General features: G+C 35.8%; 1 protein-coding gene and 1 non-coding gene across 3 annotated transcripts in view; one reads left to right on the top strand and one right to left on the bottom strand.

The window, feature by feature from the left end:
* USP6NL (USP6 N-terminal like) overlaps nucleotides 1-17,939 on the bottom strand; it is a 148,852-nt gene extending 130,913 nt beyond the window's left edge. The window contains exons 1-2 of one of the 2 annotated variants that reach the window (XM_023530353.1): nucleotides 17,749-17,939; nucleotides 1,623-1,709 (exon numbers count right to left, since the gene is read on the bottom strand). Coding sequence is in view for 1 of the 2 variants with exons in the window: in XM_011359640.2 (XP_011357942.1) it covers nucleotides 1,623-1,626 (4 nt within the window). In the remaining variant the exon portion in view is untranslated. The remainder of the gene's footprint in view (nucleotides 1-1,622; nucleotides 1,710-17,748) is intronic. The other variant, XM_011359640.2, reaches the window with a different exon arrangement.
* On the top strand, nucleotides 10,571-10,688 carry LOC111739305. Its single transcript, XR_002780209.1, has one exon. It is a non-coding gene; the product is annotated as a 5S ribosomal RNA (ribosomal RNA).
* Nucleotides 17,940-18,144: the final 205 nt, after the last annotated feature.

Genomic DNA, 18,144 nt, shown 5'->3' with positions numbered 1-18,144 from the left:
AGAATGTGCCTACAAAAGTACAGAACATGATGAAAACACTGACAATAAATTCACTGTAGACAAAATAACAAAATAATCAAGTGATCTGAAAAAAAACTTTAAAATAAACACGTAAAAGATCCAGAATGAGATAAAGGAATAACAAAAGAGCCAGAAATTTTTTTAAATAAAAACAAGCAGGAATGAGAAAAGAACTAGTGGATATAAAAAAAGAAAAATTAAAAATCTTGCAAATAAAATAAAGCCAATGCAATTTACAAGTAAAAAGTTGTAAAGGTTCAGCTACTTCTTATTGGTTGCCTAACAAGCCATTGATCCTCTGCTTTCGTCCCCGCACGGCTCTATGTTCTTCGGGGCAGCTGTATACAAGACTTTGTTCAACACTGAGATTCAAAAAGGAAAGACACATGGTACCTGTACTCAAAGAACTCGCCATTTGTAGCAGTGATGCTAACAGAACACTAAGATTATAAAGTAGAACAAAATCTAGTTCACTTTCAAAAACGTAAGCATTTCTAAGTTAAAAAGTTTTGACAATTTTCTCTTAGTTTTCAGGAACTTATTACCACCTTTACTAGAGTTGGCACTTCACATTAGATAAGCATTCCTACAAATATTCTCACAGTATAACATGAATGGAGCTGGAATAATAAAAGCTGCTTCCTTCTTAATCTAGATTTGAACTCATCCAGCAACCATCCTTTATTAAAGTACACCACTGAAAAGTCTCAAAAATCAAAGACCACTTCTTGCAATATTATTTTTAGTAGAAAGCACTCAAAGATTTCAAAATAACAACTTCCTTTTCATTTATTAAATGTCTAATTATTTAAATTGTCGATAAGAAAGCTTACCCTGTTCATATTAAAGTAAATATAATCGATATGAATAATATGTGAAAAATTTTAAACTCTCTGATACTATATTCCAATAAGGAAATGCTCATTCCATCCCAAAGTTTTCATAATCAAAAATGCTGTACTTTTTTTAAAGTACATCAAAGCTAACATAGGATTATGAGAGTAAAATCTTAACTCTTCCCTCACTCTGAAAGTAAATCGAACAAAAATAGTAAAATCCAATTCTGTTCATAAGCAGAAGTGGATAGAAATGACAGAAAATATTACACATACAACTGAGAAGATAAAATTTGTATCAAATTTGCTAAGTCTATAGGCTAAACTTGGTTCCTTGTTCCATCCAGAATCTTTTTTTCTTTTTTTTTTTTTTGATAAAACATGTTAACTCATTTATACAATGATCAAATTTCATACAATAAAACCTCTGCCAATTATAGTCAACTGCAATTTTCCCTCTCCATATTTCTAAAGAGTCATTTTCCAATGGCTAGTCAATAGAAAATTTTAGATAACAGAACTATAAATGAGCCAGGAAGCTAATGACACAGATTGTCTCACCACATCTAACTTCTGAGAATAAATCAAAATTCAGAAAGTATCTCCTTGTTTAAACAGAGACAAGTACACAGAACTGTAATGAACCAGATTATCCAATCTCTGATAAAGTGACACAATTCCAATTTGTCCAGTAACAATTTCATTTTTTAAGCACAGCACTGCAAATGCTCCTGAGAACACTGAGATGAAACGAAGGACACTTACTCATGACTGGAAAGGTCTCTGTATGCTGTCCCAATCAGATATTAAACCAAAATCTGCTGTCCAAGGTTTCTCAGAGGAATACATGTCCTAGTCAGAAAACAAAGAGAAAAAAAATCATGTTTTCTAAAGGCATTTGAAATTAAGTTTCCTAAAAAATGACCAATCGTAAGAATCTCATGATTCCATTTTCCTTTTTCTGTAAGAAGTTACCTCAAAAGTAAACAAAATGTATAAAGTAATTACCACACAGACATTTATTAAGGTATCCTTTGTCTTCAGTTACTAAAAACTTATTTTCCCCGCCCCCCATTCTCAAATAAATAAGTCATAGAAAGAAAGCACACTACTCATGGTAAATACAGCATATCACACCTGCTAAATTAATGTTGATTGCAGATAAGTGATTTATAATACACCATCAAATGAGGATCACCAAAGTTATTGCTATAGACTTTCTCTAATGGGCAATCTCCACACTATAAAAGTAATGTGGTTTCATTGTTTTAAAAAAATTGGAAACAACAGTAAAGTAGAAGAAAAAATCTCTCACAATACAATGCCACTACATCTATGCAATCATTTAGGGCATGTTTCCTTTCCAGGAATTTTTTGTTAAGTATTTTTAAAATATAGTTTATAAATACAACATATAAAATATTGTATTCGGTTCTTTTCACCTTAGTATAGCATAAAGCATTACCCTGTACTACTACAAATACAAACTTAACCATTTACTAAGATTTGCATTATAAATCTTTTTCTCTTGATTAATATTTTTAAATAAGGCATAAATACTAATGCTACATTTAACTATAACCATTGATGTATAAATACCTCTCCACATCTAATACATAAAATTCCACAGTTAAAATCAGATTCACTACAAAATTTACATTTGTGTTACCTTATGTGTATATTCCTTCATAAACTGATAAGCTACTTTTTGCAATCACCAGAAGTGATAGTTACTTTATTTTCTAAATTAGTTAAGAAAAGAGCATAATACTAAGGATCCCCGCCTCTGAAACATTAAAGTTCGGGTGAATTTTTTCAAAGAAATAATGATTGCCCCATCTATATATACTTTACTCATGTCATGTAATATACGTGAGAAATATACATTTGCAAACTGAAAACTCTGTATGCGCAGCATGGCTCATATACTGTAATTAGCAGTGGCATATAATCATAGTGCTGCCACATAATCACCCGATCCCCATCCCACATGCTTTCTTCTTTATCTATGCAGTAGATACCATGAACTGATTTTCATTTCCAGATATGGAAATATTTAAAACAACATGTGATCTGCATGTTAGTTTTTAATACATGATGAAGGTTTCTCTCTATAAATACACTTTCTGAACGGTGCGTCCCTGAGTCTATTAGATTCGTAGGCCCTCCCAGGGAACTATGAGGCTGCACATGCTGGCTCCTCAGTGTGCCGAACGATGGCATGGGGCGGCAATCCCAGGTCACAGACATGCAGAGCGGAGTAAACGTTCACAGACGACCCAGGAGTTCGTTCACTTACACTTGTATAGTCTCATCTCTTTGCCCAGGGACTTTTCTCTTTGTTCATGTTTAAATTAAAGTTTTTTATCTTAAATTTAAAATTCCTAAGAGGCAAGATCAAAGTACTTGTACTAAGCACCCCTCTTGCCATAACTGTAAATTGCCAAATAAATATTTATTCAAGGGTAAGAGTTCCTAAGATATCAAGAGTTTTCTCAGCATTAAAAACAGTAACCTCAAAAACACCGGGAAGGAGGTAAATGTACTTTGCAAATATGCAACAATGCATGAGTTGAATTAATGTAAAATGTCATGGAGTAATTCTTAGAAACCGTATTTTTAAATTTCTTACAACTCAAGTCACTTTTCAAGATTCTTTATGCCAGTCACAGCTTTGACATGTAGATCTTCCCATCTACTTTCAAAGTTGGCTGTCTACCAATTCTCTACCAACTCAAGCAATTAGGCAGTTCGGTGGCACGGAAGATAAAATTTTCACATTCCTTTTCTGTGCCCCTAAATGCTATTCCCTCGCACTGGACAAACAAGGAAGAAAGAAGAAAAATCTGACTTGCTGTTTTTCACGTCATCCAAGAGGGAAAAGTAATTTGTCTTAACTCCGCAATTGCACATAAATGGTATATAGGGGTATTTCTGCAAAATCTAGCCTTTAAACTTATTTTCCACAAACTTGAGCCATTGCTGCTTATTCTCATTCTCATATTCTTATTCTAACTCTACTATGGGTTCTCTCAAGTGACAAAAATTGATATGTACGAATGGTAAGGTTACAGCAGGCCTCAGGATAACCCAAGCTGACAGGGAACTCCGGATCTAGTTAAAAAAAATACAGCGCTACCGTATCTTTTTCGTTATTACAGGCAGTAAACATGGTCTAAAAATAACTTCTGCCACTTTTAGGTAATTAAAGTCTATAGAAGTATCTAAAAGAATTTCTGGTTTTTATAACACCAGATAATGTATTCTAGAACTAGCTCGGCAGACCCAATTTCAATTATTTTAAAACTTAAATAGAATTATAAACCATAATATATACTACCAACATATAACCGCAGATGCATAAATTCTACTGTTTCTAACAATATTTTTTCAGGCGACCAAATGAACACTAACTTATTTCATTGTACAATAACTGTTATGGAAAAAAATACACAAAGAACCCCAATCTCCACTAACAGCTAATGTGATCCCCATTTTCTTACTCTCACCACAAATTATAATTTTAAAAAATCAAATTTAATCTTAAAGACACGATGCTAAGTGAAATAAGCCAGTCATAATAGAACAAATACCCTATGATTCCACTTATATGCAGAACCTGAAGAAGTCAAATTCATAAGGACAGATAATAGAATGGTGGGTACCAGGGGCTGGGGGAATAGGGAGTTAGTGATTAATGGGTACAGAGCTTCAGTTTGGGAAGATGAAAAAAGTTCTGAAGATGGAAGATGATGGTGAACATCAATGTGAATGCAATTAATGCCACTGAATGGTACACTTAAAAATGGTTAAGACAGTAAAACTCACATATATTTTAACATAATAAAAAATACAAAATATTTTTAAATAATCAAATTAACCTACGATTCCAAAAGAATATAAGAATCCTAAAGTAACAGAAATTTATTACAAAGAATCTAGACATTTTTATTAATATTTTTATTTTTTAGCATCCTTAAATTCTTTGTCGAATAAGAAAGACAAAGTAATTAATTAATTCTTTCTCATAATTCTTAACTTCTTGGTCAATTTCCATTTGAAGAATTGCCAGCACTCTGCTATGAACTTTCCAGTTTTTGTCATTCAAGATAAGTACTTCTCTGACTAAAACTAAAGCTGTCAGGGATTTTTGTTTCTGAGATTCTTGTGTCCAAATGGCTTGTGAACCCTCTTGCTATGTAACATCTAAAAATGCCTGATAAAATACGAAATTTTTCCTTTTAAATGAAGAGCAAAGCTCACAAGAAACTAAGAGAAATCTTTAAGAGACGAATCAAAATGAACAGAAGCACAAAGTGGGTAAGTAGGCAATGATGCCAGCAACTGCCCTAGAGACATCTGACAATCTCCCATAACCAAGCTGCCCAGTCCAATACAGTAGCCATGAGCCACATATCGCTATTTAAATTTAAATTAACTAATATCGGGTAAAATTTAAAATTAAGTGGCTCTGTCGCATTAGCCACATTTCAAATGTGGCTACCGGCTGCTGTATTAGCACAGACAAATAATATTCCCATCATTACAGAAAATGCTACTAGAGAATGTTGAAGAGCTTTCAATGTTAAGAGTCGTGGAAGGGGCAAAGCCAAAGCTTCACACTATGAATGGGAAGTCAGACTACAGATAAGCACATAATTATGTGCTTTGCCTGGCACCTGAAAGATGAGATCTTCAATAAAAAGAATAAACTGTGGGGGAAACAATACCTCAAATGGAGACTGTAAGGAAAATTCTCCTCTGAGTCCAGTTTTCTTTGTGTTTTGAGAGGGGAAAGGGAGTATTCCCTGGGAATCTGTAACCAAACCAACCTTCACACAGGCTTCAAGATCAAATGCAAACTACTTGCATGTTGTGAAAATCTCAAACCTAGAAACTAAGTGGTCCTGGCTTGACAGTGTACTCAACTGCAAATTCCCTCTGGTAGAAAGCAATCTTAACTCAAGTCTCAGAATTTCCACAAACTAAATTACAATAAAAATGAGCTCAAAATTTAAAACAATGTATATAATAAGCAAGATTCAATAAAAATAAGTAGATAAACCACAATTTTTTAAAAAAGAGGACAGTAAATGTTTCAAAATATAACATGAAATGGAAAATATGAACAAAAAGAAGACAACAGACTTGAAAGAGTCAAACAAAAAACAGAATAACTAAAATTGAACTCCAATGGACAATTTCAACAAGCTAGATACTACTAAAAAGAGAATTAACAAACTAGATGATATATCTGAAATTACCCAGAATGCAACAAAGACAGATAAAAAATATAAAGGAAAATTAAGAGACATTAAAAATAGATTTAAATATCTAATATGTATGTTTAATTAATTTTATAACAAATACATGAGGGAGAAACAATATGCAAACAAAAAAAAAAAAGCTGAGAATTTTCCTGAATTGATGAAAGATATTAATGTACAGATTCTAGTTCAGCAAATTCCAAGAAGTATAAATAAAAAGGAAATTCACACCTAATGATATCATAGTGAAACTGCAAAACATTAATGATGAAGAGTTCTTAAAAGCAACGAGAAACAAAAGACAGAATGCTTACAAAGGAACAATTAGACTTGACAGCTGATTTATCGACTGCAGCAATGGAAGCCAGAAGACACTAGAATAGTATCTTCAAAGTTCTAAAATAACTGTTAAGCTATAATTAAGTACCTAACTTAGCTATTTTTCTAAGAAAAAGAATAAAATAAAGAAAATTTCAGAAACAAACTGGAGGAATACACTGTAAACAGATTTTCACTAAAGATGTGTCTAAAACTATAGTCTACAAAGATGGAAAATTACAACAAAAAGATAGTCTAAAATACAGAAAAGAATGGTGAGAAAAGAAAACTGTAAATATGAATAAATTCAAATAAATATTAGAGGTATAATTTGTAAATTAGGAGTCACACACACACACAAAAAAACAAAACACCAAACAAAACAGCATGTATTCTAAGAATGGAAATATTCCAAGTTTCTTATGCTGTTATTCAGAAGGAAGATGTGGCAAAACTATCTTTTGTTCATATGTCTCCCTTCACTCACTGACATTGCCATGGCTTTCTTGGGGGTGAAGTATACTCCTCACCTTAAGGACTTTGGGGCCTGGTCATATGACATTTTGGAATGTGGGTAAACTGACACTGTACCAGTTCTAATTGGTGGCTTTAAGAAAGAGCACTAAGTTTGTGTTCACTTCCTCTCCTCTACTGAACCCTAGGTAGCTAGTTGCTGGTCTCAGAATGAGTAGATACCGGCACATAACTAAATCCAACACACAGTTTATAGCCAAACCCAGCCAACCCCAGCCTACCCAGCAGACTGCCAAACTTGTGAGCTGGAATTAAATGTTCATCATGGTACACCACTAAAATTTAGCAGTGGTTTGTTACACAGCATTATTACAGCAAAAGATGACTAACAGCGGGTAAAAATATTAACTTTAAACACAAATTAAATTTGTAAGTTTTAATTTTACTAAAATACTTTACTAAGTTTGTGAATATATATGTACATATACACACACACACACACACACACACACACACACACACACGTATAATGATACCATTTATAGAAAGTTCCAAAATACATAAAATTAAGACATATATGTAATACAACTATACAGAAAAGCAAGAGAATACTAGACCCCAGAGTTGAGGCTGCCAATTTCCTCAGGACAGAAGTAAGATGGTAGAACAGTAGGAAGGAGATGTGATCCAAGAGGTATCAGTAATGGTCTGTCACTTAAGCTGAGGGGAAGGGATAGTATGGACATCATTATATTAGACCTTATGTAACATGTACTACACATAGTCGTATGTAAGTGCAATATTTTATAATATGAAAAAGAAAAACTTTTCCAACAAAATTCAGAAATGAATTGATTATAAATAAAAGTAACACAATATATGTAACTACATGTATAAAGGAATGAAATGCATTTATAATCTTTAAGCCATTATTAAGAAGAAGAAACAGTTGTAGTGACCCATTTATTCTTTAAAAGTAAAAGACAAATACAAGTGATAGCCAGTTCCACTACAAATCGCAAGAGAACTTTACTGTGAAAAGACTGATGATTACACATTATCCGCAGGTAGGAAGAGCTGGCCTACCCAAAGAGTTGTATCATTTGTGCTGTCTGATCTCAGTTAACTGATCGCTGAAGTTTCTGATCTCACCTTCACAGTTTTGTAATCCAAATTCATTTTCTGGTAGAAATTCCTAAATCTTGTTTTACTAAATTGCTATTTGTTGAAGTGCTATCCCAAGAAAACGCTTAAGAAAATTTTCTTCATTGAAGCATTATTTGTAACAGCAAAAAATTATAAACAACTTAAATGTCCAATAATAAGGGACTGACTAAATGAATTGTAGTTAATTTACATGTAACAAACGATCATGCATTATTTTAAAATGTCTCAAAGAAATTTGACAAATTAATGCCCTACAATATGCTTTATGAGACCATCTTATAATCAGCAAAAAGTAATCAGAAATGATGCCTCAAACAATTTAAGTTTATTTCCTCAAAGGCTTACAAACCAATACTTAAATGATTATATACTAATTTATTATTCATTCAATATGTACTAAGAGGCTATTATGAGCCATTCAGTGTTCTAGGCTCTGCAGACACAGCCATGAATAAAACAAAAACTCTTTCCCTAGGGAACTCACATCATAGTGATTCTAGTACCTTCCTTTCTTAATTCAAGTTCACAGTTCACTAGTTCAAATACACATGTCAGGGAAGATTCCTAGGTAATGTATTCTCTTTCCAGATAAAGAAATAACTTTAGTTAATATCAAAGTCATTATTCATTGACATGAAAGGTCTCACTACTGTACTTTCACAATTCTTGGGCTTTCTATAAAAAAAATGCTCTTGATACCCCCTGCAATTTATACCCCTGATACACAACGCTAAACTCCTACAGCTTTAAGTATTTTCCCGGCTCTAGAGAAGTAAAGCAAATCTATCATTGCTAGAGTGAAAGGAGGTTTGTTTATCCTTTTCACAAATCAACAAAGTACTTCCTGCTAATAAGATCAGAGAAGAAATAGGCAAAATGAGAAATCCTTTGGTTTCCTCAGTTTGTTTACACATGTTATGTTAATGAAGCATTAGATAAGAATGAGGTCTAACTTCCTCTTCTACAGGTAGAATTTAAGTTAGGTTTCCAGAAGGACTTATCAAATTCTAGTAGCTTTACACGGGTCAACACGTCAACTTCTAAGAATTTAGGAAAACAAATGTCCTCTCCAAGGCTTCTTATTCATCTCAGTTACAGAGAGGCACAGCCTTTCAAAAGTGGCTTATAATTGGTTTCCATGTTATATTTGCCTAATGCTCATCATACATCCTGTCAGAACTGTACATAATACCAGAACTCTACTGGTAAAAGCTAAAATGAAGACAGCAATATCTCTGATTTTAAAGAACCTGGCATCATTTAAAAGGTGTTAAAAATCCCAGGGTGCCGGCTATAGTAATAAGCACTACGGCAGACACCAGGAGGAATATAAAGAAAAGCAGACCTGATTCCAGGCCCATCTTCATGGAATTTATATCTAGTTAGATTCTAAACACAAGAACGTATCTGTCCATTCATTCGCTAAATACTAATTCGGCCACACAATAATACAAAAATTTCTCAAGGGGCTTGAGATACAATAATCAAGACAAACCTGGCCCCAGCCAACTTGCGCTAACAGAAATATTCGGTACAAAAATACTGAGGGAAACTGAAGTGAGACAGGAGTCAAGAAGAGTTTCACCTCACGCAAAGAACATGTATTAAATAAAAAAGAGGAAATTTATGGGCCAAAAAATTTGGCCCATAAACAGTTGAAGAGAGGAAAATTCATATAGGATGTCAATAAAATTATAATTCAGGAAGCTGATAGCAGACTGCGTACTTTGTAAGAAAATCACTCAACATATAGGAAGTCCTAGATACAAAAGATGCAGCTCTGCCATCAACCAGCTCTAGGAATCGAGATCAAGTCACTTTGCTTCTCTGAGCCTCAGCTTCTTCATCTGTAAAACAAGAGTTAAAATTTCCAAACTACCTACCATTCAAGATTGTCTTGGGAAATAAATGCTTTGGTAAATTACATATCTTATATATTTGACATATGTATTAGTAATGATCCACTTTTTGATCTTATTATATAAAATAAAGTTCTCTCTCTAGCATTGTAAGATTTATGACCTAAAAACTAATTTTAATTCAATGGGTAACTAAGAAAAATTCTAACATCTTTAGCACAAGAAGGACCTATCAATTAAATTACTGCAGTAAACCAGGTATGAACTAAAACTAGTCTAAAATTTTGGTTATCTTTTTTTAAAAAAGTGGACCAGATTCAAATGACACTTGGAAAAAAAGTCAAAGTGATGATTAACAGTCAAGTAATCAAAGGTAACCCTAAGTTTGAGTGGAGAACCTAGATGACATTCTTTTGGCAATAATCCTCAGTGACAGCAAATCATCAACTATGGAGAAAAACTTTTTGTAATAGAAAAATATTTACCTAAGCAAGTCTGATGAATGAGCTTAGAATCAAAACTGATAACAACATGTTGAATGGAAACAAAATTTTATATAAACTGATATCAATGTGCTATAATGATATCAATATCCCCCAAAAGCAATTTCTGAAAACAAAAATTTCTAGTCTATGGCCATGCCACCCTGAACAAGCCTGATCCCATCTGATCTCAGAAGCTAAGCAGGGTTGGGCCTGGTAAGTACTTGGATGGGAGACCACTTGGAAGCCCAGGTGCTGTAGGCGTGAAAAATAAAAAATAAGGTAAGGGATTGTAAGCTGACAAGGTCCTTGCAATCTGTGAGGTCAACCAAGGGTTGCCTTGCCTAAAAAAAATAATAAATAAATAAATAAAAATAAAAATAAATAAAAATAAAAACAAAAATTTCTCTTCAGCAATTAAGAGATACTCTGTTAATGGTAACTACCCTTAGCACTAATCTGAATACATACTCTAAAATGCTGCTTTAAAAATTAGTCTATTACTTCACAGTCAGACTCTTCTACCTAGTCCCTGTTCTAATAACTAAGCATCTAGCTGGGAAAATAAAACACAAACACATGAGAAGTTACATAAAAGACAAGACAGGAGACCTGCATTTCTACCAAATCTAGACCAGGTATTACTGATCAACCTTCTTGAAGACAATAAAAAGCTAGATAAAAAATATATATTAAGTATGTATTAAAATTATTAAATTATTAAAAATATCAAAGGTTATAAATTGGTACAACCACTTTGGAAAACTGACAGTAACTACTAAAGCTCACATATATATTCTTCAATAATTTTATTCCTATGGATGTATCCAGAAGTGGAGAGTGCATATGTCCAACAAAATACACATATAAGAATGTTCACAGCAGCTTTATTATACAAGCCAAAAACTGGAAACAATCCAAATGTCTATTAAGAGCAGAACAGATAAATAAATCATAATATATTCATATAGTACTAGCCTACTACGGTGGTAGCTTGTATTTTCCAATGGTCATGGCATTATTTCTGGTCCTACATGGTCTTCCAGAATCTCACGTCTAACAGGAGACAGAATCCATTTCTCATCTCTTTAAACCCAGGCAGACTCATAACTGCCTCCTCACAAAACAGACTTCAGTAGAAGTAATATTACAGAAGCTTCAGGGCCAAGTCATAAGAAGTAATACAGTGTCTGTCTGGCTCACGTGCTCTCCACCCCACCCCTCCTCACCACATGTAAGTGGGACGCTTGTCCTTGCAATCCAGCCACCATATAATGAGCATGCTCAGGCCACATGTAGGTATTCTGTCATCAACCACCAGACATGTAAGCAAAGCTTCAAACAATACTAGGCCCAGCCTTCAAGCAGCCCTGCTTGAAACCAAATGAAGCAAGAGACAAGCATTGCCAAACTACAGATTTGTAAGGAAAATAAATGTTGTGCCATTGAAGTCACTGAGGTTTGGGGCAATTTCTTAGGTGTCACTGGAACAAATATGAGGCAGTGAAAAAGAAACACTACTGCTACATGTAACAACATAGTTAAATCTCACTGATACAATACAATGTTGAATGCAGCCAGACATGAGAGTACAGACTGGATGATATCATTTTGTTAAAAAACTAGAAAATATAAAACTAATCTGTGGTGTTAGAAAACTGAGTTACCTGAGGCAGGGGAGGAGGCGGTACTGATTAGGAAGGAGTGTGACAGAGCCTTCTAGGGTGACAAAAATGTCATATATATTGTACTGGGTACGATTATGTACTTAATTATATTTATAAAAATTCTTCAAGGTATACATTTAAGAATAATGCATGTTATTACTTACATGTATATATACCTTAATTTTAAAGGGAGTGGGGCTGTAACAAAGAGCTAACAAGATAACAAGAAATTACCAGCCACAGTCCAGAAAGTAATAGGAATTCAGAATGGGGAGCATGGTGCCCTGGGGTTTCTTTACTCCTGGAAATGTCTGCATAATCAAAAGAGGTGCCTGAGAGGCTAAACTGCTCTTAGCCAGCCTTGCAAGCCAGGAAGACAAAATATCAGAGTACAAGATCCACCAAGGGAGCTTTCTGAGGTCTTTGGAATCCCAGAAGAAGGGATAACCTAGAAGTAAACTAAATCAGCCCTTGCATAGACTCTCCAAAAAAATCTCGATTTGGATGAAGGGTGATCCTAAGTGCCTGGCAAAAGTGATAGAAAAATTCTTACCTAAATCTATAACTACCTCTAGAGATACTTTTTCAAATACAATGAACAGTACACAATCAAAGATAAGCAGGCACACATGGAGATAAGACTCCTAGAGAAATAACAGACCACAGAAAAAACCTGTAGGACTCTGGGATAGCCTTATCATGCTTACTCTGTCCAAAGAGATATGTGCAAAGCTTGAAAATTTTGATAGAGAATTAGAAACTGTAAAATGACATAGCAGATCTTAAATAGAATTGAATTGAAACTTTAGAATGAATAATACAATAACCAGAATTAAGAACCCAGAGAATACATTTAAGAGCAGATTAGACAGAGATGAGGATGGATTTAGTAAAGTGGAATATAGGCCAAAAGAAAATATCCGGAACAAAAAAGAAACAAAAGAATAGAAAATACAGAAGATAGGTGAGATACATAGAGATCCAATATTGTGTCTAATTGACATCCCAGAAAGATTAAGCAAGAGAATGGAGAAAAAGCAATATTTGAAAAGATAATGGCTGAGAACTGTACAAAACTGATGAAATACATCAAGTCAGAGCATCAAAAGGGATATACCTCAAACAAGAAAAGGAGAAAGAGAAAATCATCTGAAATCAAAAGAAAAAAAGAAAATCTTTAAAATAGCCTGACAAACAAATTACCAAAAACAAGCAATAAACTGCAGCAGACTTCTCAAAAGAAACAAAGCCAAATATTATAGAATAACCTCTTCTCCAAAAACTCATATATAACTATGTATATATATGTATGTATGTACGTATGTATGTATGTACCTCCAATCCAGAATTCTATACCTAGCAAAATGTATTTTTCAAGAAAGTAGGTGAAATGAAAACATTCTCACACCAAGAAAAAGTTTTAAAATTTGTCAATACTAGATCCACTTTAAAGAAAATACCAAAGGATAATCTTCAAGCAGAAGAAAATTATCTCAAACAGAAGGTCAGTAATGCAAGAAGGAATGAGAGAAAAAAAATGTAGTAAGTCTAATTGAATAACAGCATAAAACAATGGAAAAATACTTTTAGGATTAAAAAAATACACACACACATTTAAAAACATGATAACAATGATATAGGTAAAGGAAGGCAAATGACTTTAATGTTTTAAAGATTTTGCCTTAAGAGAAAGTCCAATTAATATTACACTTAGATAAGTTGAGAATACATGTTAGAATTTCTTAGGCAACCACTAAAGGAACAGTAAAAGAATATATAATCTCAAACTAATAAAAAAGGAGGAAATGGAATAAATTTTTTAATCAATCAAAAACAAAGCTAAAAGAAAAAAAAGAGCATAGAACAAATGAGAAATAGATTTAAAAAATTTTTTAAACATTAATGTCAATAGTTATTGTATGCAAATTAATTTTTGTAATAGTCATTGGCAAAATACACAGAAATATCTAGCCCCCCACACACCCACCTAACCTTTATAAATTTCAATTTCCTCACCTATTAAATTTTTTCCACTGTGACTGACTTTTCAAAATCTTATTTCATCTTATCTTATCTTACCACAGATATGCTAATGAGCATTAAAATGTCCAAAAACCAAACAAAAAGAAACAGGAACAAAAAGCCCAGAGCCAACTGGCTTATAAATACTGCATTAATTCCATAATAAAATATTAATTTGTCATTACTGATCTATATAACATTACTAACTGAAATTAATACATTAAGAAGTTTAAAATAATAACTTTTACTTATTTCATGAAAAACATTACTCTAATATTTTTTAATTTACTTGAGAATTCAGTGAAAGAAAATTGCAGCATATAATTATAACTTTTTCTGCACTAGTACTTCTAATAGAGAATAATTCAATAATCTCTTTAGAGCCAAAAGCACTTAAGCAAACAAGACATGAAACTCTAGTCACTCTTGCTAGAAGCAAATGAAGCTACCTGCCACTTACTTACTAAATATTTTCTTTATTATAGGGTAGACTGGTACTACCATTTTGTGAGTAGATAGTTTAAATAAGGTAGTCTCTAAGCTCTTCCAAGGGAAAATGCAATTAAAATTAAGTGAAAATACTATTCTGATATCATACAGCATCTCTGTAAAGAAATCAAAGAATTCTTTATTTAACATTTAATCCCAGATTTAATCCCAGATAGATATGGAAACTAACAAGTAATAGTGCCAGAGTTACGGCAGCAGACATCAAGTGTGCAGAGAGTCATGTCCAAGTCTAGCTTAGTTAGAGTCAACTAGACAGACTTCCTTTCCATAGAACAAGACTGAGTCAATTCATTCCGGTGATTAGAGTACGGTGCAACTAACTGTGGTCACTTTTGTGTCATTTAAGGCACTAATATACACACACGCATTCTCATCTAGCCTTCAGGGCATGTATACATGCTCTTTTCTCATCCTCAAAGTGTCCCACCCACCTCCTCTTTTCCTCTACTACCCCCTCTTCATCCTTCAGGTCTTACAAATCGCTTGCTTAGGGAAACTTACCCTGCCATCTCCAAACTAAGTTAGGTTCTCTAGTTAAAGGTTTCAGAGCTCCCTGTACTTTATTTCAAAGGACTTATGCCCCCCATTGTTGAAAACAGGTACCTAACACAAGGTCCTGTGGTACAAAGAAAGCACTCAAGATATATTTGTTGAATAAACAAAACTTAAATTCATGATTCCCAATTCTACAAAGAAAGAAGCTTTAACAATGTAAGCTATTTGCATGAAGTGATTGAGCGTAAAAATGTCACAGACTAGTTGGGAATCCAAGTGTCTGTGGCTCTAATAATTCCATGTACTATCGTGAAGTATGCTAGAAGTCAGAATGCTTTCAAATTAATATTATCTTTGTATTATTGACTTCCACTGCAAAAATTGATGCACTTTTTAAAGGGAAAAAAAATGAGTCTTCAAATACAAGTAAAACATCTAAGAATGCAATATACCTTCCCAAAATCACATTAAAAAGACAAACTATAACTTTCTGGTAATAAATGGTCTCAGTATTGCTGACAACAATACCACTACCCTAAAAGAAAACAAGAATGGTTAAAGTGAAATTGCAAACATGAAGCACAAAATATAATCGCTTATCTCATTACTTGAAGTAGCTATTCCCAAAGTTTTAGTATTGTTGCTAAGTCTTTTGCCAACTTCAAATCGCCTCTGAATTTCCAGCACTTTGTAACCGACGGAATTTTGTTTGTTTTCAATTTGCCACTAGCTTGAACTTACTAGCTTTTCTGCCTATTTTTCACTGGCTACAAAATGTAACAGTAACTTGAGATAGATGAGCACAAAGTGGCAAAGACTGACCAGCACAACCTCTCCCTGGCACTGGAGGCTCAGATTCCATCAGTATGTCAGCCAGTTGCCTTGGTTCCCAATAAAGCTAAGGATGACCAGTCCATTAACAGATGGTGTCAAAGCCATCACTTCTACTTAGTGGCTTGTTTAACCAATGGCAGTTGTCCTCACGAGGAGCTATTTCATGTCAAAACACTTTTAAAACTGGAATGGGCTATTTTTACCAAAAACAAGTACAAGAAAGACTGACAGTCTAGCTAAAAACAGTAAGTAGGCACCAATATCAAGACTCAGGGCCCAAATTCTTCATGTTTGGCAAATGATGATGATGCTTCTTCGAATGACTTGGTGACAACTCATTAATTTTTCAAATATACAATCAGCAAAATATTATCTTCTCTGTTAATTCTGTATACCCATACTTGCAATTATGACTATGGTTTTCTTTAAAAATTAATTTCTACTTTTATTAGTATAATTTTTTTCATTTTCACTTTGACACAACGTAGGCTCAACATTCATTTTAAGTAATAAACTAGACTATGTTTACAAACTTTATCATAAAAGAACAGCAAACTAGGAAATATCTTTTTCTTAATTTTAGGTTCTGATAGAGTGAGACACAAAAGCAAATAAACCACGGTTCATTTGATGCTGGCTAGGTTAGTTCTTACTAAGATGACTTCACGAAAGAAAAAAGTACCCTGACTTCCTTCTAACAGAACTTCCCAGAGATTCAATATATGAGGGAGTCGGCCAGTGTGATCGCTAAAGTTCTGTCTAACTTTTCTGAGCTACAGAACATTAAATATCTATCCCAAGACTTAATTCTCTTTATCAATGAATTAACATAGGATTGAAATCGCATTCTTCCAGCAAGCAAAATATTTAAGATTGCGTCCCCACCTTTTTTTCCCACTTGTGTCACATTACTTCCAATGACCGGGTATTGCTCCAATTCAAAAACCTTTCTCAGTCCCATAAGGGACTCATTTAAGTCACGTTAAAGTCTACTGACTACAAAGCATTTGTGGATTAAAATGGGGGTGGGGAGGAGGAGAGTTTAATCTTCAATTTACAGAAATGTCCACCCGTGGATTCGTAGACTCCTCACATTTTCTGGCATTAAAATACCTGCCAGAAACCATTCTCACACGTTAGATACGCCGCACCATCACACGGCTGTTAGCTCCAAACTATTCTGCAAACTTCGCAAAGACGCACAGATTCCCAGGCGCTCCGAATCCCTCATTCGCCCCATCCTCCCCTCGCCTGGTCGAAACAAAGTTCCGCCGCACCAAAGCAGTAATTTAAAAGCACGAAGTTTGCCTCAGTCCTGCCCACTTGGGCTCTGGAGGACGCAAGTGAAACTTGCAAGGGAGACACGTCTCCCGGGGACCGAAACTTGCTCCCGGGGGAGGGGGAGGCAGCGGGTCTCCCCTCCCCCAGGACCTGGTCGACCTCGGCCCCTTCCACGAGCCCCGGTCACCCGCCATCAGGTCCCCCGCGCCGTCCCCTCAGACCCTCCCCGAACACCCCGGCGCCCCCCACCCGGCACCCGCCAAGCTGCCAATCACACCCGCAGAACCGCACAATCAAGGTTCCAGAGGGGGCGACACGGACGGCCGCACACGCGAGCCCGGAGCCTGCCCCCCGCGGGGGCTGAGGCGGCAGCCGCGGCTCCGTCCACCTCCCGCGGGTCCGGGAATGGCGGCGTCCGGCTCCCCGGGGCCAAGTCAGTCCCTGCCCGGGAGGAAACCCGGGAGACGCCGCCGCGGGCGGGCCACTGGCGGTGGGAGAGGAGGAAACGAAGTTACCTCCGGACGGTGCTGTCGGCAGACGCTGTGGAAGCAGGCGGAGCGGGGCGTCCCGGCGGCCGAGCAGGTCCCGGCGCGGCGGCGGCTACCGCAGTGCCCTCCGCCCCATTGTTTCCCTTTCAAGAGGATCCCGGCGAAGCCGAGCCCGGGAACCAGGAAGTTCCCCAGAGCGACACCTCCTGCCGCTGCTATGGAAACGGCCCCCCGCCTCCCAGGCGGCTCGTCCGGGACCCCGCCTCCGCGCCGCCGGCCCCGCCCGCCTCACGGGCCACCGCCAAGCGCCGCCGCTGCGGCCCCGGCCGCCGCCATCTTGGCGCGGCCCGGGCGCCCGTTCCCAGCGGCACGTGCGCGCCGCTCCCGCGTTCCCGCCGCCCGCGGGGGCGCGCGTCCGGGCTG

The sequence above is a fragment of the Pteropus vampyrus genome, unplaced genomic scaffold, assembly GCF_000151845.1.
Source record: "Pteropus vampyrus isolate Shadow unplaced genomic scaffold, Pvam_2.0 Scaffold49, whole genome shotgun sequence".
NCBI lineage: Eukaryota > Metazoa > Chordata > Mammalia > Chiroptera > Pteropodidae > Pteropus > Pteropus vampyrus.
The sequence above is the reverse complement of the archived record's forward strand: the minus strand, read 5'-3'. Positions and strand labels throughout refer to the sequence as shown.